The sequence below is a fragment of the Cynocephalus volans genome, chromosome 11 (assembly GCF_027409185.1).
Source record: "Cynocephalus volans isolate mCynVol1 chromosome 11, mCynVol1.pri, whole genome shotgun sequence".
NCBI classification, from domain to species: domain Eukaryota; kingdom Metazoa; phylum Chordata; class Mammalia; order Dermoptera; family Cynocephalidae; genus Cynocephalus; species Cynocephalus volans.
In genome coordinates this window covers 26,947,401-26,972,536 of record NC_084470.1, presented here as the reverse complement: position 1 = coordinate 26,972,536, position 25,136 = coordinate 26,947,401, and the positions used below count along the sequence as shown (strand labels likewise).

Here is a 25,136-nt window from a genome sequence, read left to right as displayed (position 1 = left end):
AATAGGCTGAGTATTTTTTCTAGGTGAAAAGTGAACAAGATATACCAGGATATAAGCTGCTCCCCAAGACTTCAAATAGTGTCTTGAGACACTGCTTTACCATGTTCAGCCTAATGCCTGTAAGTCATTGTTTGAAAAAAGCGCTGCTGCGTCCACAAATTCCCAATTCTCTAGTTAAATTCTAGGAAAATGGAGTCCTGTGAGAACCCATTTATTGATGTGATTTTTGTTTGTTTGTTTGTTTTACTTAAGGATATGGTTGGAGGGAAATCATAGTATCATATGGTGAGGTTGGAAGGACATCCCTCCCCTACTTTTTAAGGTATGGAGACTGCAGAACTTCTGTGTCTACATGGCTAACATAGCCTGTGATTAGGTAGAAGTTATGAGATATAATAGAAAGAGTACAGATGGAAGTCAAACTGACATGAGGTTGAATCTTCAGTTTTACCACTTACTAGCAGTGTACAGTGGCCACGAAAGTGTGCCTTGCAGACCTCCAACTACAGGGAGCCTAATTGACCATTTGTACCAAGGCTAGGCTTCCCACAGGCTGCTCCCTGCCAGTGACTGAGTACACAAAAGATGTTAAGGCAGGCTCCTTCCTGGGAGACATGGGATGCCCCAGTGGCTGACTTTGGCTCTGGGACTCCCTGCTGGCCTTTCTGAACCTTCCTCAGACTGCATGGCCTTCTAGACGTCCACCACCCTTTACTCCCTCTCTCCTTCACTCAGGGTCCGGCTTGCATCACAGTCTTGGCTTTCCCAGATTTCTCCTCTGTGTTCCCGGCTCAGGCATTTCTCCTAACCAAATCCTTGTATATTTAATACTATCTTGGTGTCTGTTTCTCAGAGGATTTGGACTAATACGTGGAGTGACCTTAGACATGTTACTTTATCTTTGAATCTTTTTCCGGATCTGCAAAACAATGTTAATAATACCTGTTACATGCGACTTGTACAAATGACTAAATGTGATAATGCATGAAAAACTCTCAGCTTAGTTCTTGGCAAATATAGGAGCTTAATAAACGTCACTTTTCTTCCCTTTCACGTTTTCTCCCTTGGAATGTCCCTAGCTATAGGGTTAAATCATCTGTGCACATCTGACCTGTGGCACTTGGAAACAAATGAAGTCTTGGTGTATTAAAATTGTCCTGTTTTAATTACAGTCCTTTCCCCTTCTCATTTACTGCTTCCCAATTTGGGGGAAGCCTTAGTTCGCAGACCTCTCTGAAATCTTTGATCTGTTTAATAATGTGGGTTGAAAGGAAAAAATAGCTGCAGGGGGAAATCTGATTAAATTGTGTGTGCAGCTTTATTACTTCCTTCAATAAGGTTAATGTCAAACACTTTACCTTGTCATCCAATTTCCGTGCATTGAATGCAAGTTCAACATAGTCATCATTGCCAGATAATTCTTCTGCAATCACCTAAAGGAAAAAACACACATTAGCTGCAGTAGAGGGTGGACCACTTAGCCTAGGAACCCATGAGCAGACTTAGCTCATGTCCAAACTTAGCAAAGACAGATGTTGAGCAACCCTAATGAACATGGCACAGCATTTCCAGGTGTTCGAGGGAACTTTGTGAAATAGTCGACAGTAGATAACTAGATTTCATGAATGCTGAGCATGAGAACATGAGAGATGGGACCCGAGGTGGAAGAAGAGATATTGGGAGCAGCAGATAGGAAGAGCTTCTTTCATTAAAGGTTACATGGCATTGGATGGCACTTCTATAAATTACTCTAATTTTTAACCCTTTGGGAAGCTACAAAAAATGAAGAGCAGTAATATTCCTCTAATGTTTTGAGTCAAACCAATGAGGAATGGTAAAATAAACTGGCCTCTGTGTTTTTTCCAGACCAATAGTTATATGGTCATCAATGAAATGTTGTAATTCCTATTTTTCGAAAGACTGACCCTGGGCTTTCTGAGTTGAGAGAGAGAGAGAGACAGACAGTGAGAGAAAGAAACAGACAGGCAGACAGAGACAGAGAAACAGAGATAAGGATCTAAACCTTTAGTATCCAAGAACAGAGAATTCCTGACAAAGATTGTGGTAAAAATGAAGAGATAATACAGTCCAAAAGCCTCTTTCATAATAAGTCACTTTTTAGTATTTAATAGTCAGTGACTGTCAAAGCCTTGGAGGAGAAATTGGTGGGAAAAGTCAGGAGAAAAACAATAAAAACAAAAGCAACAAGTCTCTGTAGACTAGTTGCATATAGTTTAAGCCATTTATAGATAATGTTAGGATTTCACCATGTATTCAGGGACAACAGCACATGGACACCCTTATCAAACTAGTTATGTCAAGACATTGAGATTTAATTCAATTTTATTTCCATTCTATCTGAGCTCAACTTTTCTGCTATGAATTGCTCTGAATACTCATTGGTAGCCTCTGGAAAATTTAAGTGATTTGCATGTAATATTAAATTAAAAATGTTGTCTAAAGAGGGATAGACCCCAAAAGTGTGAGCAACTGAGAGTAGGAAATATGAGTCCAGGTATATAGGAAAAACTCAAGAACTACTTGATAACCCAGGAACAATCATATTTCTATTTTTCATTTGGTCCTCTTTTATCCCTTAGCACATTAATATCTTTTACACGAAATCTGAGTGGTGATCCTTAACTATTTTGTGGTGACAGACTGCTTTAGAAAGCTGATGAAAATTATGATCTCCATCTGCAGAGCCCTAAAAAAATGTACACACACTTTCAAGTATTTTCCAGGAGCTATTGAAGCCAATGTTTTGATCCAAGAATCCAAAATTAAGAGGAGTATTTCAATATTTGAAAGATCATGAGAAGTTATTGCTTAATGGGCACAGAGTGTATGTTTAGGAACACAGAAGCGTCAGAGGGGTGCTTTCCAGGAGCTGGGCTTGGAGCAGCCAGTCCGTCTCGGCACTGCACCTGGGCAGATGGCTGTTCAGGGAGGGCTTACCGTGATGGAGGATTTCCCCGCCGTGTTCCCGTGCTTCAGCAAGGATTTGGACAGCTTTCTCTGGGAAACAATCTGCACAAAGGGAAACAAAAGGTGGCGATACTAGTCCTATGACTGCAGGTTTATTTTAATTTTTTTTTCCCTATAAAATTCTGCATTTACAGCTCTACCTGAAATTATGACATCTATGTCCATGTGTATTCCAAGGTTTGCCCATGGGCCCCTCCTAGTACAGGTTATTCCCTTCTAGCCTTCCTCTTATGGTGTGTATGTAGAGTAGTGAGTGAGTGAGGAATTACAGACAATTCAGTCAATTAGGAGGTGGCTTAATTGTTGCTGAGTCGCTTATATCAAAATTTGATGGACGTGACGTGTACATGAAGATAAAGTACTTCAGAATGATCTCAAATAAGCACTAAACCTCTGTGCAAAGTGGGGAATGGGGTACAAGAGGGAAAAGGAACCCAAGGTTTAAATATGCAGCTTGTGTGTCAATAACCTCTAGAGTTCTATTTTTAATATATTCATTAGGAAGCTATAAAGGAAGTCATCAGAAAACTGATGCTCAGACAAGCCAATAGGAATAATTGGGGTCCTCTCCATAACTCAGCGTCAATGCACACATGCAACGACAACTCAAATCATCATCATACTGGGAGCTATTCTTAGCAGACCCTGCCCTATTCCCCACTTCCCCTCTTTCTTCCTTTTTTGAAAGAGAAGTTTGGCAAGGCATTGAGGCCCTGGTGGTTATGCAACCCATGATTCCAAAGGAGAAAAGGGTTAAAAGAATCAAGTTAAAGCCACGCTCAGGCTCAAGGAAAACAGCATCACTTGTCATGGTGGGCAGATTCTATTTAGATGGCCCCACTGATCCTAGCTCCCTGGTGTTCATGTTGTTGTGGAATGCCTCTTCTTGAGTGTGGGATGAACTAAGTGACTTGCTTCTGTCAAACAGAATACCACGAAAGCAATATTACTTCTGAAATTAGGTTACAAAATGACGGTGACTTTTGTCTTGCTCACCATCTCATTCTCTCCCAGAGCCTTTGCTGTGAGGGAAGCAAGCTGCTAGGCTGTGAAGAGCTCTATAGAAAGGCTCATGTGGCAAGGAATTGATGTTTCCAGCCCACAGCCAGTGAGGACCAGAGACCTGCCAACAGCCACGTGCATGAGCTTGGAAGATCCTCTACTGAGTTGAACCTGGAGATAACTATACTTGACTGCAGACTTGTGAGAGACCCTGATTCAGAGGATCCAGAAAAGCTGCATCCCAGTTCTTGACACACAGAAGCTGTCAAGTTTTGGGATATTTTTAATGCAGCATTTGGTAATAATACATACATTATTTACAGAAAGATAGGAAAGGAGATCATCGTGAAAGGCAGGGAAACCCGCCCATTCTCTGAGATCCTCACATACTTTTATCTCTGTGTTAGAGCACTGAAAATACCAAGAGTGTGCTAGTGCCAAATGCACTAAGTCCAGAGGACTTCCCTAGGCCAAGCAGAGTTAAGGATCCTGATGTGCAGTTCGCTGTGATCTGAAGAGAAAAAAATATTTCTGTAGAAAATCACCTTGGTGATGATGATGATGACAATGTCATTGCTGACAGCAGTAGAAAGACCCATTTAAGGTGTACATATTATGTGGCAGATGCTTTATTCATCCACAAGTCTTTATTCAGCCCCCACTGTATGCCAGACTTGGAGCCAGGCACTAAGAATAGACTGGTAAGCTAAATCAGATGCCATATCTGACCTCATGGAGCTTACAGTTTCTCTCCAGGGGTCTTTCAGCAAGGGCAGTGGGGAAGACACATGAATAAATGACAAACCAAGGGTCTGCTGTAAGTGGTAGCAAGGCCAACATCTGACTAAAGAAAGGCAACTTATCCTATTTTCCAAATAAATCTGGCCTCAGAAATACTTCTGTCCTTTGTCACTGTGTTTCATCCACATTGATGACCTACTCCCATGGCTCCAAGTGACCCCAATAACCCTCTCAGCACTGTAATAACCCACTCATTGGGTTGCCAGGTGTGGTAGACTGTCTGTAGGGACCGTGTCTTACAACATCATCATTATCTTTATTCAAGAGAGAGCAAGGGGGATTTCACCGTGAGAACTGGATGGCTATAGTTCTCTCTCCTCACTTTTAATGTATCTAGAAATACCAACCTTTCCATTTGCAGAGTGTGAAGAGAATGCTACTACGTACCAGCTCCTGCCTTTTGCAAATGCTAGGAAGATAAGCAGTTTCCGGGAAATATCCTTTCTTAAGAAGTGGACATTTGGGTATATAAGTGGCTAATCAAGCAGGCAAAAAAACAAACTTGTTTTACATGCCCAGGCCTCCATTTCAGCTCCAAAGAAGAGTAATAATTAGGGTTTCAAACCTTTCATTGTATTAATGATGAACAAGCAATAAGTTGTCATCGATGCTGCCATTCTTAGGATTGTTGGGCAAAAATAGCAGGGATGCCCAGCTGGGGCAGCGATCTACAGAGAAACGCCTATTTGTTGCAAATCCCACTCATCATGTATGCCTTGTTGCAGCTGAAGCAACTGCGCCAAGCTCAGAAAGGCCTGAGGTCTTGAAAGGGGATGAAGAAGTTAGAGTGACAAGGACTCACCCTGGCTGCAGCTGACATTTGAGGTGAACTGATAGCAAGCTCTGCCTGGCATCAAGGCTAAAGGGGATGCACTTGTCAGAAGTCCTCTAATTTGATTTTTTCACCCTGTACTGGGGTCACAGCTGCAAACCTTAGCATTCAACAAAAGAGTAAAGTACAGAGGGAGGAGATAGAAGTTGAAACACTCTTTTTAGTCAAGTTGGACCAGAGGGACATTAGTACTCTTAGGTCCCTGATCTGCATCCACACGCAGATCTGGGGAGGAAGTGCTTCTTCCCTGGTGAAGTGGACAAAAGCTTGTAATGGTACAGGTTCTCATTTTTTCAGGCAAATCCACTGTTTCATCTAAATAAATAGGAACAAAGCTAGGAAAATTAAAAGCTTTTTTTGGCCAGTATTTGACATGTGTATATTTAGCTAAACTTTCTTCCAAAGTTTTTCAAAACATTCATTTTGGGAACTAAACAGTCATTTTTCATAAGACTGCTTTTACTAAAAATACCTTCACAATTTTTTTTTTTTTTTTTTTTTTTTTAAAAGATGACCGGTAAGGGCATCTCAGTCCTTGACTTGGTGTTGTCAGCACCACGCTCAGCCAGTGAGCAAACCGGCCATCCCTATATAGGATCCGAACCAGTGGCCTTGGTGTTATCAGCACCACACTCTACCGAGTGAGCCACGGGCCGGCCTCACAATTTTTTTTTTTTTTTAAATCACTTTAAGACTGTTGCAATATCAAATACTTATTGAACACCATCTATGTGCCAGGCACTGTTCACAGGCTACGGGGGTGAACAGAAACAGATTAAAAACATCTTTACAGTCACATCTCTGTAAGCCAGAATGGATACCCCAAAGCATGTATTACGGAACATTCATTCCTTAAAAGGTAAGTATGTATTATGTAAGAAAAGTTTTTATGTAAATAAATTTGGAAATCACAGGATTAGTGGGTAAAAGTAGGAACTAAGAAAGGCACAGCTCTGAAGCTTTCTTAGCCATGCTGGGGAGAGGGTGGTTGGTGTGCCCCTGTGCTTACATTTCATGTAAATTCAGTAAAGTCCTCAGCTGCCCAGTGGAAACCTACAAAGGACCACAGGGAGGATGATTCAGAACAACAGGAGCAATGGGTAATCTATTGATTTGGGCTTCCTGCCCATAGCTTTCTATTAAGCAGGGTTCTAATTACTTCAAGTCTAATTACAGGCTTTTACCCTTTCTCTGACTTCATTAGCAAGGGATGGAGTGGAGGGAGAGTTTCGGAGAGGGATTTAAGGACTGCCTGTGTATTAATTATCTACCTTCGTCTCATCTCTTGGGTAAGGCCCATCATCATCACAAATGACCTGGCTGGCTCAGTTATCAGTCACATCCTCTTTTCTCTCTCATCCAATCAATCTCTACATGGAGATAATTTCAGTCACCTATTGACTTGGACTGGGGTCCTGGCAGTGGAAGGGAAGACAAGGAGTAGAAAACAGAGACCCTGAAGACACTCTATTGAGGGGGCCTCATGATTGATTGATAGGCTGTGGGGGTACAGAGTAAGTGAGACATGAGAGAAGGCTCCCAGGCTTCTGGCGTCTGGAGGACAGAGGTGCCATTCACTGAGCAGGCACGTGGGGGAGGGACAGTTGGAGGGGAGCGTGGAGAGAGCCAGAGGAGAGGGTGAGCTTGGTCTTCAGCGGTCGCTTTGAGATGTCTGTGAGTCACTCAAGTAAATCAGTCACTAGATACTGCTGAATACATGAGTCTGGGGCTCAAAGGAGAGTCCTGAGCTGGGAGTCTCCAGTGTATGGATGATAAATGGAAAGACAGAAGCTGATGGAGAATATATGACGGAAAGAAGGGGGTCTGGGAGTGAAGTGGCCTTCTAGGCTGAGACCCACAGCCATGTCTCCTTTCTTTACCTTCAGCCCCTAAGTAAAGCCCCTGGGGGGAACTGCCTCCAGGGCCGTGAGTAGGGTGAGGGACAACACTGTCTCCTCTGTGTCCACTCTGCTGAGGCTATGGGGCTAGAGAGGGCTCTGGCGGGGACATCCCAAGCAGAGCTGTCTTCTTGTTTGTGTGGTGATGGAAGCTTCAAAAGGAAAACAATGAGAAGCTGGAGGTGTTACTGAAGAGGCAGGAAAAGAGCACCTTTGTGCACTGTACAGGGCTCTATAAGTTGCTACAATGTTTCTACATGGATACTTGGCAATTTGTACAAAAGACCTTAAAATGTGTGTCCAAATATTCCACTATTATTAATTTATTCTAAAAAAAAAAATCAGTGGAGACCATAAAGGTAAAGACATATATACACACACACATACATATATATGTATGTATACATAGTGATGCTTATAAAAATGCTGTTTGTTATTGTAGAATACTGGAAACAGCCTATGTCCATGGTAGGGGGTATGTTACATGAATTTTGCTATCACAAAACACCATGCAGCCCTTAAAATAGATCTTACAGAAGTATATGCATTAACATTGAAAGATGTTCACTATATATTTTTATGTGAAAGAAGGAAGCAACAAAAAGCACAAATAAGTAACCAAATGTTTGTTTTAAAAAGAACTACATGTATATGCATACACAGAAAAAATCTTTAAAAATATATACCAGAATGCTTAGTAGTTGTCTATCAATGGTGGGATGAAAGGTGATTTTATTTATTTTTTGTATTTCTGAATAGTTTTATAGTTTTTGCAAAAATCCTGTATTATCTTTTCATATACAAAAACAATAAGGCCATTTCCTACAATAATTCAGTAGAGGGATGGGTACTCTGCTTAAACTGATGTCATGTGGTAGAAGTTACTTGGGTGTCTGGAGCAAGAGCCTGGGATGTGGCCCCACAGCCTCTAACAGAGTAGAGGGAGGGTCCTAGGAGTAAGAGACTCCAGCTGTTGTAAGAGTCCAGTATCTGGTGAACCTGGGACCCAAAGATTTAAATGCCCCTTACCTGTTGACTCATGAATGATGCAGGCTTTGCAGATGTTTTCCAGTGATCAGTCATTCTTTAACGCTTATGTTAAAAGTTCTAGCAAGGGGGGTTGCAGACCTGCCAAGGCACAGAATTCCTTTGTAATTGAGATGAGGATATTGTCCCAGATTCAGAAGGCCCAGAGTTTAACTCATGGCTCCCTCACTTGAAAACGGTGTGCACATAAGCGAGTTACTTCAAGGTTTGGGTGCTTAGAAGAAAAATGAGGACATAATGGCACTTGCCCCTAAGGGGTTTTGTCAGGATTAAATGAGAATCGGTGCACAGCTTTCAACACGGGGTCTGGTGGTATTTAAGAACCTTGCTTCTCACTCTGCCTGGCACACTTTGTGGATGTCTTTGCGTGGCTCACGCCACACATTATTCCAGCTTGTGCCACACTTCCACTCTGACTTTGAATCCAAACACCTGGTCCTGAAGCTTTGCTCTTGTGATCTTGGCCTAGTGATGATGGTGATGATAATGATATTGATAGCACCAAGCTTATAAATGTCTGGCACATGATCAGCTCTAGCATTTAGTAAATGTTAAAGCTCTAGCTCTTAGTACATGTTAGCTATGAAAATGATTTGTTACTACAAAATGATCATAAACTCTACTGTCCAAATTGGGACACTTTTGAAAACGAAAAGTGATAGCGTTAATAACGAAGCCACAACAATAGGTGTAAACTGGGGTGGCCTGGGCAAACTGAGTCATAGGTTCCTCTGTTGCTATCAGGATACCATATATGTAGAAGTGAATTCCCCTCCTTAGGGCCAGGAGCACCACAGACTCCTGCACTGTTCTGGCTAAACTCAGTACTGCTTTTGTCTTTCATTTTCATGCTCTTCTGATTCCACGGGGGCCCTATCAGCAAGTTTACTGTAATACCAGTTTTCCTGATTTGACCCTTATTGGGGAGAGAGAGGTTTGAGGGATTTCTGCTCCTTTGTTTCTGCCAAGTGGTTTGGAAATGCGTGCTGACCTGAGCCTCCTGGTGGCAGACGCTAAGGAATAGTGAGGGAAGAACAGTCCCTCCGCTTACTCGGGCCTCACCCGGAGCTCGGGCTCAGGAGTGGGCACCTTTGCTGCCTCGGCTGTTGTATAGAGACACCTCAAAGGCTCACATTCCATCCAAAACAAAGTTGACTAATTCATAAATGGCCTCATTTTTTCCTTAACTCTGAAACTCCCAGACTCTTGGGAATGATTTTGGAAACCAAGCAGTTATTGTTTTTCTCCCTGCTAAACTTTATTAGATTAATTCAAAGTAAAAATATTCTTTTTTCCCAAATTCGGCTTGAACTAGAGATTCTAGGCTTTAGGGCAATCTCAGAACCTCTTTGCACTTCCAATGATGCTTCCTTAACTTATTCATTATTAGTGCTCCAAGCCCTCCCAGGTCTCTTCTGTAATAAAAAATAATATTACAAAAGATCAGAATCAGATTAGCCAAGAAAACTCTTCTCCTGGGGAACCATGGGGTGGGGATGGAAGTTTTACCCAGAGCATCTGTAACCTGATCTCTCAAAAACCTAACAGAAAACATAGTCTTGGTGAATACATTACCCCAAAGGATTTCCCACAAATTTCCCAAATTAGAATTCTTTACAAGTTTTACAATTCTTTGGAAGCTTGTTTAAGAATCTAAACAATGCTTATGTGTCGTATTTCTCCACTTGAGTGTGAGTTTTTTGAAGTCAGCATGCAAGCCTTATGATGATGTTTTTACTAAGACTTATTGTAATTTTTTTCTGACTATAGATGTGATATACATTCCTTTTAGAAAATATAAAAAAAACACAGATGTGACACTACAAATCACCCATAATCCTACAACCTGGACATCATCATTGTTAACGTTAAAAAATATATCCTCCCCGGCCTTTGGCCTGTGGACAAATGGGTACTTTAACTGCTAGTTCCAAATTTTCACTCCTCTTTTAGAGAGAAAACAAAGGAGAACTTTGCCTTTTTATGATTGCATTTGATATTCATAAAAGTTTATGGTCATCAGTAACTAAATTTCACAAGCAGCCTAAATAAAAAAAAAATTTTTTTTTTCTGAAATCTTTACAAGTTTCCAAATAACTGTGTAAACTTTATAAATAGTTCGAAAATCTTATTTTTGGTAAATAAAAATACTTGGTAGAGATTTGGTTTGGGGGCTACTGTATTATTTGGTGAATTGACTTTTTGGTTATTGGACTTCAGTAAATTGGCCATTTGGCATATTGGTAATTCAGTTCATGGTGCTGTAGTATCTCATGCTTCGGGGCTGAGGCAAGAATAGGACATCTCTATCTAAGGTACCCAGAATGCTGGTAATTTAGATGGTGCAGCAAGGCAGTATTTGTGGGGGAAAGGCAAGGTCCAAATGACGGGAAGAGCATGTGTAAACACCATGAAGGGATCCAGGTTAGATGTATAGCCAGTAGTTCTAAGCTGGGTACAAATGAGATTGAAATGACAGCTGGTTAGTTGGGAGAAACAAAAGTGACAGCTGTGGTGGAGGTCCTGGACAGATGCCTTCAAACCAGGTGGCACATGTGGCTCCCTGCATAGGTGGGCGGCTCCAGGGCACTCTGGTGGGTGAGCTGGGGGCTGAGTACCCTGCATCAGCCTGTCTTAAAGGGTTAAGACCAGGACCAACATCTACATCTGTTTTTCAGCATTAACATGTTAGTCCTTGCAAATTGCCCTCCAGTTCCAGATCTCTTGCCCTCTCCCCTGCACCAGTATGGAGCTAGGTGAGGTATCATATTACTGTGAATGCATGTGGAACAGGACCTGTAAACACAGGCCCATTTTAATTGCCACTAAATTTATCTTTTAAAAACTATCTTTGAAGATAAATAGTCATAAAGAGTTGCTTTACTGTGGATACTAAGGTACGATAATACCATTCATGACTGGATGACATCTGTGATTTAGCATGAGGGAAATACTCGTGCTAAGTCATAGATGACATAAGAAGAGGTAGGGATCTGGGGGTGGTAGATGGGGTACAGAGAGTCCTGAAGGGGGATGAGAATGCAGGAAGGGATGCTTAATTTCAGAAACAAGGGAAAAGGAAAGAGATGGATGAGAATCATTGACAATTAGAACTGGAAGGAACTTAGAGATGAATCAATTCAAAATCCCCTACAGATAAGGTCATTGCATCACAGAGAGGTTAAGCAAACTGCCCAAGGTCACACAGCAAGGTGGTAGCAGACCCGAGACGTAGGACTCATGACTCTAGTCCAGGACACTGTAAAGGAGATATAAAGATACAAAAGGAAGATTCCAGAGAAATCAAGTTCCAGGATCTGAACTTGAGAAGATTACTTGCCTGACAAAGATAGCAAAGAAAAAGGCAAGAATTAATTTTATTCTCTTCGGAAAACCGCTGGCTTGCTTACCCACAACTGCCCTATTTGAATTCCACCTGTCTATGAACAGAACAGTCAGCTCTAGAAAGCAGCACCATTCCCAGGATTTTTCAGCCAGTCCATGGCAGCTAAGGTGATGTGACTTACCTGTGGCATCATTCATCACTCGTGTGGCTTCTGCTTGCAGTAAGTCTGCAAAGTAAGCTTTCCGTTTGAGAAGGAGAAAGGAAATTATTTGCATGCTATAATTTGTAAATTTGTCTTCCCTGGGCCATCAGTTTGATGCCATGAGGATATTAGATGTTATGCAACAAACTGCGAACCTGTGGAATCTTGCTGTGGGCATTACACAGGGTGTGGATAGCATGCCTGGCATTATAATACCCCTGGTGTCCACAAATTGGGGCCATCCTGACCCTAGACCAAATTCCCATTGACCATTGACAACTTGTGGCCTGCCAATCCTTTCAGCAGCCACTGTGACTGACATAATCTAACATTCACCTGTGTTAGGAACAAAACCAACAGTCTGGATAATAGGCCCATTCAACAACATTTAATGGATGGAAGAAACAAACTCTGGCAATCAAGATCTTCACTAAGAACATAAACTTCAAGCTGTATCCATGGCCTTTCACAGGACTATAAATTATATGAAGCAATTTTTTTTCTGCTGTCCAGATGTTTTCTTTGTCTTCCTTAATTTCTCTAGATAATTGCCCAACACATTCGTTCCTTTCATAATTAAAACTAGTGATATAGTGTCCAAGACTCATTAGCATCCCCTCACATGAGACTCTGGGGGCAGGGGTTCTCAGAGCATGGGGTCTCCCAACCAGCAAAATCAGCCTCACCTGGGAACTTAGAAATGCAAATTGCTGGCTCTCTCATTAGATCTTGTGAATCAGAAACTCTGGGGGTGGGGCCCAACCATCTGTATTTTAACAAACTAGGAGATTCTGATGCAGATCAAGTCTGAGAAGCGCTGCCCTGAGGGAACATGGTGCACGATCCCTCTCTCAAGAATAAGGGTCAGAGGCCTCTCGACAGTCTAGGCTTTCTTCAAGGGGTCACAGATTTTTCTGCACCACTTATGAAGACAGAAAGCAGGAAGTTCTTGGTTTTAACAGATGTCCTCCGAACTTTGGGAGAAGAAATACACTAAAAAACAGCCACATGGCATTGAAGAGAAAAGGATCTCACCCAGCTGTAACTGTCCTCCAAGCCAAAGAGAAGAGAAAATGCCTGTAAGAAAAGCAACGATGAAACCCAAGGGGAACCACTGATTTTGGATAAAGGGTTGGTTCAGCATGGTTGAGGGTAAAAAGAAGACCAGGAGGGAACACCTTCTGGTGCAGAGTTGGTAAGATCCTGGTTCTGACACTTTTTAAGAAGCCATATTTTATTTAAAGAAAACTCAGTATGTAAACCTCGAAGGAAGATAACAAGGCTGTTTTTCTGTGAAAGAATATCTAGATTGCCTCTGTCAGCTCTATGTAAGATAAATAAACAAACTTAAAAAAAAAAAAAACCTTGCAAGGTCAACTCCAAGTTGGCTTTGCATTAATAGACACTATATTTTATAATTTATACTAGAAAGAGACAAGCTATTAGAGTAAATAAAAAAGATCATAAAGGGCTTCAGAGCTGAACAGCTTTGCATTCAAGTCCCAGTTCCCCCACTTACTGGCTGTGTGGCCCTTGGATAACTTACTAGCTTTACTCAGTCTCAGTTTTCTCGGCTGTAAAATGGTAGCGCCTACCTCCAGGGATGCTGTACTGACTAAATGAAGTGAGGTACACCAACTCCCTAGCCTAATGCCTGGTAAATAAAGTGCCTGGGGGAAGTGAGCTGCTATATTTATTATTTTTATTATTTATGACTCAGTGTCCACTGTCTTTGGTGGATAAAGAAGTAGGAAAATATGGGGATGAATGAACGAGTTAATAAGCGGTGGAAGAGAAAATGAATGAAGGTCAGCTCGCTGTCCTAGACAGTGAGGGACCGCATGTCTCCTAGGCATACCTTCTGCTGGGTGTAGAACAGGCACTTAGCTCCTTGTTGCTTTCTGGGCAACAGAAATCTAAGGAGGTCTTCAAGCTCACCCAGAAGTACAAGCTTGTGGAACACACTGTGTCCCTGTGATTCGCCCCCCTCATCCATCTGCTGAAAACGTACAATTCTGCTTTGAGTCCTTTCCAAGGACATGAACCTTCATTTGCTTTATTTGGCATTTTTGCTCAGTGTGAAGTCACTCGCTGTGCTTGTACCCAGCGTCACGGGCAATGCAATTCCTAGCATGCTGAGGGTTGCTATTTTCTTATCCTAAAGGCCAAGAGTCGTGCTGTTTCACAAAATAGAGTGAGAATGTGTCAAACTCAGATGGACAGAGCAGGTACTCGTAGAAGCCTTCAGGAGGCAGGCTCTGAATGTGCGACTTCCTGCACGGCTTTTGGGCGGTCACTTCATCTCTTCTTTTGGGCCTTAGTTGTGGCAAGATAGGGACTGAAATACCTGCCCCAATTTATTTCAGAGATCTGCCTTAAAACCATTTTTAATTAGAAATAATATGAGAAGAGTATATACACATTTGAATCCTTTGACCTAATAAAATACTTGACAAATGTGAGGCAATGTAAGTTCCATTTTACTGATTGCCCAGGACATGGGTTCTCCCTTACGTTTTCATCCTTTATATTTCTACCTTCTTTCTGAAAACAATGTTGGTCCCTGCAAGCATCAACAGTTCCCACCATTTTCTGGATTCTCAGAACACTGATAACAGCTTCACCTCCTGACACTCCCTCATGCCAGGGACTCTGCTAAGCACTTTGTATGCATCATCCCACTTGATCCTCACCATAGTCCTGAGGTCAGCACTGTTATCATCTCCATGTTGCAGACGGAGAAACTGAGGCTTAAATGGCTGCAGGAATCTGCCTCTGAACAAATACCTTGAGAGCAGCCAAGTTGAGACTCGGCCCCAGACCATGAGGCTCAAAAGTGCGTCCACTTCAGCACTACGAAGCAGTGCCTCAGATCCTGGCCCTGACATTCCCAGGGTTACTCAGCATCTCCTGTGTCTACCCACACCCTGACTACCTAAGAAGTACACAGGAGAAGGAATCTTTCACCACTGGAGTTATAAAGAATGAAAATGTTGACAGTTTTTCTTTTTGCTTAATCATACTAGAGAGAAGAGCTATCTAGAGAAAAGAGAAAAACTCCCATTCATGCCAAAGTGTCACAACCTGTGAAACCATGAGGGGTAAAGGAGAGCGGCCCGACCTTCACGAAGCTCTCAGTTCACATGCATTTGTCTGCTATGTTACTCTATAGGTAGAAAACAGTCAGAAAAAGTTTCTGATTTTCAGACAACATTAAGTTCACATTCTATATGAAAAAAAAAGTGGAAAGAGATATCCTTACATATTCAATGATTTTTTTAAAAACTCCTTTCTGATTTGTTCATAGATGGCATGTTCAATGAATTTCCTTCCAAAAATAAAAATAAGACAGTCTCTTTGAGGGAATCTCATCCACTTTCACACTACCACTCTCAAGAGTCAGCTCCCAAATCTGCAACTGTCTACTCCAGATGCCTGTGGTCACCCACCAGTTGACAGCTTCCTTTGGATTCTCCACAGATATCCAAGATTAACAGGTCAGTGTCATTTTCTATTCCTTACCCCACTCCTCAGTATGATTCCCTTCAAAGGCAGCCACATTGTTCCTCCAGTTACCTAAGCCAGACACCCACAAGCTCCTCTCCCTCACCTAGTCTTCAAGCCTGTGGACCCTGCTCCTTGACAGACCCCCTCTGGGTCCCCTCTTCTCAACTTCCATCACCACTCCCTTCTCATCCCTCTCCTGTTATTGGCTTCCCTGCCTCCTAATTGGCTTCTCTGCCTCCACATGTACCCTCTCCCATCCACCCTTCACAGGAATTCCAGACCGATCTTTCAGATATGTAAATCCCCCGTTACCAGGGCCTCAGAACATCAAGTCCATGCTCTCCAAACTTTAGAGAAAAGTACTTAAAACTCTCATGGCCTGGGTCCTCCTTTCCTGTCTAGCATCCTCTATTCTTTTCCCACTGTCACTTGGCTGCCCAGCCATGCTGAGTCACTTACGAGTTCTCTGCCTTTCCTCCATGCTGCTGTGTCTGTGTGTGTGCCGGTCATTTTGCCCAGAGTCCTTGTTTCTGTTCTATGCTGGTGAATTCCTACTCATCCTTTGAGATTCATGTCCAGAGTCATCTTTCTTGTGAGACCTCCCTGATTCCCTCTAGGCAGAGGTTAAGTCTTTCCTCCATAGCTCCTGGAACACATTTCTATCATAGAATTTAGGAATATGCATTTTGATTATTTATTTATCAGTTTGTGTCTCCCAGCTAGTTATAAGCTTCTCTATGGCAGGGCCTGTTTTTTCCAACTTTGTGTCTCTAGCAGCTTGCACAGTATTTGGCTTATCTAGAGTACTTGCTAAATGCTTGTTGAAAAAATGAATAAATGAAATATTATATTTTCATTTATTAAAAAATTGATACGTGCCCTTCCCTGAACCAATCACTGTGACCATAAAAAACAGATATTCTGATTGAGTTAAGCCAATTAGTGGCCACTCCTTAAGTGTGGGAAAGGCCAGTCCCACCGATCACATGGTTGACAATATGAGAGGGTGGTTGCCAGTGAATATGTAGGATATCCACAGAGGCCAGCATGTCACCTGGAGGTGGAGCAGTGTGGATGGAGAAACACAGCAAGAGCTACACCAAACAAGTCTGACTTGCTGCTTATTTGCTCATCTAAGCCACGACCTGGAAAGAGTTCTCAGAACAGGTGGCCTCTCCCAATAGACTTTTCTAGGTCATGGCAGAAGGAGGCTATGGATTAAGGATCAAAACTCCTGACTTCTGGTCTTGGCTCTGTCCAGCCACAGAATCTTTCTGATCCTCAGTTTCCTCGACTAAGAAATGTGGATAATGACACCTGTCCCCCCAGCATTGCCAAGAGGAGCAGATGAAATGATCTGTATGGAAGCTCTTTCAAAAGTATCAAAAGCATACTAAGAAAGGACTTGTAATCATCCTCAGTGCCCACTTCTACATATTCCTTATTTTGAGAGATTAAGAAAATTAAGCTGATGCGACCCCCAGTTTCTCTTCGGTCACCCACTCCAGCCAGACTTGCCTTCTTTTAGTTCCTCATGTGTGTGCTTTCAATTGTGATTCTTTAGTTCAAGGAATGGAAAATCCCATCCCAAACAGCATTTTATTCTCCTATAATAAGGAGAATGTCAAGCTCATGCCTCCCCGTCTTCGGCTCTGACTTCCCCTAAGGGTTTCTCTCATCCTCCGCCTTGCTGCAAGATGGTTGCAGTGGTAACAGGAATCACAGGCAGAGAGTAACTGCTTCTTCATGTGTGTCTCTTTTTTAGGCTAGGAAAGCTTTTTTTTTTTTTTTTTTTTTTCGGTTGGCTGGCATGGGGATCCAAACCCTTGACCTTGGTGTTATAACACTGCACTCTAACCAACTGAGTTAACCAGCCAGCCAAGGCTAGGAAACCTTTCCAAGAAAAATCCTCATGTCTTACTGGCCACACGCCCACCCCTAAACCAACGTCTGGCAAGGCGGGATGGGATTTGTATGATTGTCTGAGATTACTCTTGATTCATTTTGAGCTAGGCATAGGGCTATTTTCTACATAGCCACATGGTAGAAAATGAACTAAAGATGCTCAGAATCTGACAGCTAAAAGAATGGGCTATTGGGTACTGGACAGGCTACCAACAGATGCTGTCAGTCCCTGCTCATGTCCTTAGGCCCTATGGCTTGAGTGCACATTACTGGCTTCTGACCACCAGCATCTGTATGTCTTTGCTTGCAAGCTTTTTCTGATCTTTGGAGCCTGACTTGCTTCCTGCATGATATGACATAAATGCTGGGGGTTTAATATTCCCACCCAAAGAATGACCCTCAATGATTGATGAGAGTATATATGCCCCCCAAGTGCATAAATGCCCGAGTTCCCTCATTCCTAGAGTGAGATAACTCTGTGGTGTTTGCTCTACATGGCTTCCAGAATTTTCCAGCAGAATTGAACTCCAGTTGCCTACAATGGTAGCTGGCTTGACCACACACCCTGATGGGCTGTCTTTCTTTTCCTGTCTCACTCTTCAACTCCACTATGGTGTTTCCTTCACCTCCTTTGACTTTTTATCTCAGAGTTGGCTTCTTGGGAAAACCAAATGAAGATGTTCTGCGCCATACACCAAACTCCTTCCTGAATCCAGAGAATTGTATAAAATGCTCCCATTTTGCCATGCTTGGAATATGTCTCCTCTTTCTTCTCACCTGATACACTCTCACTCTCCCTTCGAGGTTCATGGTAAATACCACTTCCCAGAGAAGCCTTCTTTGATGCCCCCTCCACCACATGCCAGACTCCCAATGCTTGCTGTCTTATGCTGTACTTCTCATTAACAATGCTTATAGTGGTGGTAATTTAATTAATTGTTTGTGCAATTACTTGCTTTCCATCTTTATCCCCAACTAGACTGTGAGCTGCTTGTGGGAAGGGACAATGTTTTTGGCACAAGGCAGGGGTCAAGGACTTACTGGCTTTTGGAAAGATGAGCCTTGCAAGAAACTAAAGATGTAAGTTTGAGGGTCATTCACATAGAATCATCAAGGCTTTGGATAAAAAAGACCTTTTATCCACATGATTCTTACATGGATATACATTTATTTCTTGTGACAAAATATAACTTTTATACATAGGACGGACATCCATTGTCTAAGGGAGAATCTTGGTGTGGTTCATTTATATCCATAAAAGATGCCATTTTAGTCACTTAATTTGTTTTATAGAAACAGGATGTCAGCCCGAATACATTCATTTGTACGTTCTTTCAATACCTACTTATTGGGCACTGTACCTGGCAAGACCCTAGACTATCTGCCATCAACTTTTTCAAAAGTCATGAGAGAGATTATATTAATGGAGAATATTTCAGATTTCTCTCTGCCTCTCCTCACCTGTATTACCACATGGGATTTTCACTTTCATTAAAGGAACAAGCCTATGAAATCAGCCACGATATTTGCTAGAAAAGGGTAACTAAGGACACTATCTATTTTGTCACTTGGTGCTCACATGGGAGAAATTTCTTTTAATGATGAGTGGCATGAAGCAGGGTAAATACAAACAAACATGTACACCTGCCATCTCTTTGCCAGTCAGTCTCTCACAAATCCCTAAACCAGACTCTTGCCTTGATGGGAATGAATCCAGGTTTTGTGTGGCTTGGGGCTTATATAATTTGGAATCCATCTTTGAAGTAAAAGAAAAAGCACAAAACTACAAATAAAAATGTGACACAGAGCTTTGGAAGGGGCCCACATGAGTGAGGGGCTCTGAAGTTTAAACTTTATTAGTTTCCCAGTAAATCAGCACCTGACCTGGATTTAGTGAAACCGGTCTCCTCTCACCCCGTACCCCTGCCACGTTTATTCTGACCTCTACGATTGTTTTACTTGGAAGGCTTCCCTCCTTCACTCCCTGGGCCATATTTTTTCAAAGTTTGGTCCCACAATGTCTTCTTTGATCTACCCAGCAGAAAAGCTCACCCTTCCCTGAAGGACCACAACCCTACTCACAGAGCCTAGGATATTCTGTTATGAGTTGCTCTATTCGAGGTGTGTATGTCATGCCTTCTCCAGTAAGTTTCTAATTTCTGGGCACAGGGACTGTTTCTTTTTTAGGCTTCAGCACTCACCACAGTTCTAGGTACAGCAGGAAGGGAAGGAGAAAATGAAAGGTATTATAGAAGTAAAATGATGGGGTTTGGAGTCAGGCAGTCCTGGTAGAGTCCTAGCTCTGCCACTTATTAGGGTGGGACCTTCAGCAAGTTGCTTAACCTCTCTGAGTCTCAGTTTTCTCACTGATAAGATGGCTATGATAATGGCATTTACTTCACATTATTGTGAGAATTAAGTAAAAGTTTTTATTCATTCACCAAACGTCTATTTAACCGCTACCTTGGGCTATTTTGGGCACTAGAGACTTGGAAGAAACATGAATGACAGATACACAGTTGAGTTGGGAGATGGAATCTTTTAATGGGATGTGATAAGGCTATAACAGACGTGAGCAGAGCATGGAGCAAGACACGTAGTAAGTGCTCAATAAACAGTTGTTGAATTAATGACTGACACCATGAGGGCATTCAGAAGAGAAAATTATTAATTTTGCAAATTAATTTCACAGATTTGTAGGGTCATCCCTATGCAAACATAATGGACATGACAGTGCCCAGGAAGTTGTAAAATGCTACATGTTAAAGAAAATAATATCAGTAGGAAAAATAAAGCAAGGATAGGATGAAGGAAGAGAGGGTGGGAGGTGAGAAAGAAAGGCTGTGAGGAGGCAGGGAGGAGACAGGGACGTCTGTTGGCCCACCTGGCCTAGCGTGCACTCCATGCCTCCCAGGAAGTCGGCCTCCTTCAGCCCATTGTGGTTGCTGCTGATGTCGTGGACTTCAAACCGCAGGCGCTGCACCTCTTCAAAGTAGAAGTCCACAGTAAACAGCTTTGAGTACACTGGGTTTATGCAGGTGCGAATCACCTCTGTTCTGTCAACCTGCAAAGAGAGAAAGAGAAACCTATCAAGGATCAGGACTTTTTATTATCACCCTTTAAGTGAGTTAAACTCATGGTGCTTTCTCGCCTTCCAAACTGTAAGTGCCCACCATCATGTCACCAGGGTGGGTAGTTCGAAAGTTTATAAGGCAGTACCTTCAAAGAATGAGCCAAGTTTCGAGGAGGAAAATCTTATTAGACATACTAAAGAATCTGAAGTTTTGGGGCTGGCCTGTGGCTCACTCAGGAGAATGCGGTGCTGATAACACCAAGGCCATGGGTTTGGATCCTTTAATTAAAAAAAAAAAAAAGAAGAATCTGAAGTTTTGTATTTGAAGATTTAGAGTATGTTTTGTATCACTAGGTGGTAGGTCAAGATGGATCAATCCTTAGTGGCTTCCTGGAACCTTAAGACAAGAAAGAGCCTGAGGGTACATCTGAGCTCAGGAAGGAAGAAATCCATAATCAATTAATGATGTCTGATGAGCACAGTAACAGGAAAATGGCAATGCACACGTCTCATTTTAGCCAACTCTAATGTGAGTTCCCTAACTCACAATTCCTGGCATAGTGAAGTAGAAAGGCCGTGAGAATGGATATGAAAATAATTGCATTTGATCTCAAGTATGCCCTTTATTAGATGCATACAGTTACCCACTCATTTCAATTCCCTGGGCCTCAGTTTCCTCACCAGCAAAATAAAAATTAAAGGAATAGAGGATGACAAATCTCTTTCTACTGTAACATTCCATGAGCTATGATTCCCTTCACCTTCTGTGATAACTCCTCATTTTTTCTCCTCTCCCAGATCCATATCTGCCACTTTTGCCGTACTCTGACTCAGGAAGCTTGCCTCTATGGATTAAATTTCCTGGGCTCCCTTGCCTATTGGGTTTTGGTTGGAGTCAGCCAAAGGGAGGACCTGTCAGGAGATCAGAGACTGGGAGAACAGAGAGGTGCAGGCATGCCTCTGCACATGCAGATTCTGCTAACGACTTTCTTCCACCAAGGGAGCTTTTCCTGGGATATGGCAACACAGTCTCTCTCTCCCTCTCTCAACCCTTTGGATGGAAGGGTGGTAATGGCTTCCTGCTGTTGCTGTCCCTGATGTCTCAGATGCCTCTCCTTTCTTCATTAGCTCCCTTAACTCTGCCCATGTCTCTGTAAAGAGTTTAACCTTTTATGTTACACTCTCCGGGTATGCCATCTGTTTTCTGCTGGGATCCTTACTATTAAGGTTCTTTTCCTCTATATTTGTCATAAGTAAAAATACATAAAACCATATATTCTGGGAAGCCTTAAAGGACCAGGTTATAGATAACCCAAGATCCCACAGCATCTCTCAACTGAAAACAGCCATTCTTTATATTTTACAAATCAATTGGAGCCTGTATGGACTGTTAGCTTTCAAATAGAAACATGGTTTATTGGATACTTCCAAAATGTCATTCATTAGCACAAACTATGAAAACCATCTATCTCATTTTCACATGAGTAAAGAAAAATAGTATCTCAATAAAATAAAGGGAAGGCAGTCCTTGACCATATCACGCATGTCCATGCTGCCCAGCAAAGAAAAGGTCGTACTTCTCCAGCCTCCCCTGACACTCTTAAGTTCAATGCTCTGTCCCTGGCCCTGGCCCTTCCTGGGTAGGACTCAGTATGACAGATGGCTGTTCTTTAAGGAAAAACACCTGCCATTCTTGGCGGAATGGACAATCCAGGTTTCAAGGAGAAGCAGCATATAGTTCTGGTTATGTCCCAGTCCAACAGACAGGCAGACAGAAAACCAATCTCCAGTCCACTGTGGTTAAGGTTTTACAAGTTATTGTTCAGACCAATAGTTATTTGACTATTCTGGCTTCCCATGAAGACCCAGACTCTATTTGAGCTAAATTTTATATTCTTAGATAATGTTCATTCAGGAGGAACAGGACTGATTATACCACTGGCCGATTGTGTGGGTACAAAATTTTACTGTATTGGCATAATTTTTTCCACTTGTTCAGATATTACATTTTGAATAACAGTATAAATCATAGTTCACAAATTAATAGTCTGTGAATATAAGCTGACTCAGAGGTATTTTATTTGTCCCACTTAAAGTATTTTCCTTAATTTGCCCGCATAAAAAGTGAGCTTTTTCTATTGCCTTTCCTTCAGAAAAAAATTTTAATATCTGGCAACCTTCAGTCTCATTCCTACATGGCAACAACTTGGCACCACCCATGTAGACAGGGTATTCACTCTCCAGTTCTCACAGTCCCTTCCAGGCCCGTCTCTCTCACTGAACTCTCCTGCCTGGACCCTAGAGGCATTTTTGCAACAGCTGGTCCAAATTCATGGAATAATGAGTCATATGATAATAGATTTAATTATATTCATGGGGTGCCTTTTTTTTTTCTTTTTGTGTGGTGTCTTTTGATAGAGGATTTCAAAATAATCCCTAAGAAGTGTGTCTGATGTCCTGAAGACACAGAAAATATGTCTTCAGTCCTTGCGGGCAAAAGAAGAGAGACTTGAGTAGGTCTAGATGATAAGAGGTAGGAGATGGAAACACTAGATTTTGTTACTCTGCTTTAACTACCCCAAATGGCACACATGGATGATGTGCACTAATTCTGCTGCTTTTCTTCTCAATTCTTGATTTTCACATGGCATTCCTATATAGATATAAAGTTCAAGTTGGCATCAAGCCACACACCTCAGACATACTATCTAAGGTAAGCTGCCAGCAAGTGACACTGAGTGGCTTGGTTTTTTTTTTGAAAAATGACAAGATGGAAAGAAATTAAGTAATAAACATTTGTATTACCAAGATCAATAATTTCCATGGATAATCTCAAGGCCAGTAAGAATGCTGAGTATAAGTGCTCAGGAACTCAACACACATTATTTACATAAATTGAAATATAATTCTGTATCCCAAAACTAAGTACAATCAGTATGTGTCAACTAAATTAAATGAAATTATATCTTATCACTACAAAAAACCACCAAATAGCAAAGGAAAACAATAAAAGAGAAAGAAACAAACAAAAGATATATAAAAGAACCATTAAAAAAAATCAGGAATAAACAAATACCTTTCAATTACAATCTTGACTATAAATGGATAAAATTCCCTGTTTAAAAGATACAGACTGGCTGAATGGATTAACAAACAAGACCCATATGCTGCCTACAAGAAACTTACTTTGCCTGTAAAGACACACATAGGCTAAAAGCAAAGGGAAGGAAAAAGATATTTCACATAAACGGAAACAAAAAATGAACAGGAGTAGCTATACTTACATCAGATAAAACAGACATTAAACCAAAAACAAGGCAAAGAGGGACATTATATAATGATAAAGGGATCAATTCAGCAAGAGAATATAACAATTGTAAATATATATGTACCCAACACTGGAGCACCCACATATATAAAGCAAATATTATTTGAATGTAAAGAGAGAGACAGACCTTCAATACAATAGTTGGACACTTCAACACCCCTCTCTGAGCATTGGACAAATCATCTAAACACAAAAATTAGTTATAAAACACTGGATTTAAACTGCACTATATACCAAATGGACTTGACAGAAACTTACAGAACATTTCATCCAGCAACTGCAGAATACACATTCTTCTCATCAGAACATGGGTCATTCTGGTCTAGGACAGACTGTATGTTAGGCCACAAATCAAGTCTCAACAAATTTTTAAAAAATGAAATTATATCAAGTATCTTTTCAGATGACAACAGAATAAAACTAGAAATCAATAACAAGCAAAACTTTGGAAACTGTATAAATACATGGAAATTAAACAACACACTTTCCAACAACCAATGGGTTAATGAAGAAACTAAGCAGGAAATAAAAAAATTCCTTGAAACAAATGAAAATAGAAGCACATCATACCAAAATTTAGTGGATACTACAAAAGCAATACTAAGAGTGAAGTTTATTGCAATAAGTGCTTACATCAAGAAAGAAGAAAAATTTCAAGTAAAGAACCTAACATTGCACCCCAAGGAACTAGAAAAGCAAGAACAATCCAATCCCAAAATTAGTAGATGAAAAGAAATAATAGAGTAGAGCTGACCTAAATGAAATAGAGACCACCCCGAAGGATACAAAAGATCAACAAAATAAAAAGTAGGTTTTCCGAGAAGATAAATGAAACTGACAAGCCATTACAGACTAAGGAAAAAAAGACAGAAGATCCAAATAATGAAAATCAGAAACAAAAAAGAAGACATTACAACAATGCCACAGAAATACAAATAATCATCAGACTATTATAAACAAGTATATGCCAAAAAATCAGAAAATTTGAGGAAATGGATAAATTTCTGGACACATACAACCTACCAAAACTGAATAAAAAGGAAAAAAACCCTGAAAATACAAATAATGAGTAGCAAGATTGAATCAGTAACCAGCAATCTTCCAACAAAGAAAAGTCTGGGAGTGGATGGCTTCACTGCTGAATTCTACCAAACATTTAAAGAAGAATTAATAACAATTCTACCAAAACATTCCAAAAAATTGAAGG

The 25,136-nt window shown here is 41.3% G+C and overlaps 1 protein-coding gene across 1 annotated transcript in view; it reads right to left on the bottom strand.

The window, feature by feature from the left end:
• The window catches only part of CPNE4 (copine 4), a 354,676-nt gene that overhangs the window by 146,342 nt on the left and 183,198 nt on the right, over positions 1 to 25,136 (bottom strand). Inside the window, exons 2-4 of the mRNA XM_063114381.1 lie at positions 20,413 to 20,592; positions 2,959 to 3,030; positions 1,359 to 1,433 (exon numbers count right to left, since the gene is read on the bottom strand). Of these exons, the coding sequence (XP_062970451.1) occupies positions 1,359 to 1,433; positions 2,959 to 3,030; positions 20,413 to 20,592 (327 nt within the window). The remainder of the gene's footprint in view (positions 1 to 1,358; positions 1,434 to 2,958; positions 3,031 to 20,412; positions 20,593 to 25,136) is intronic.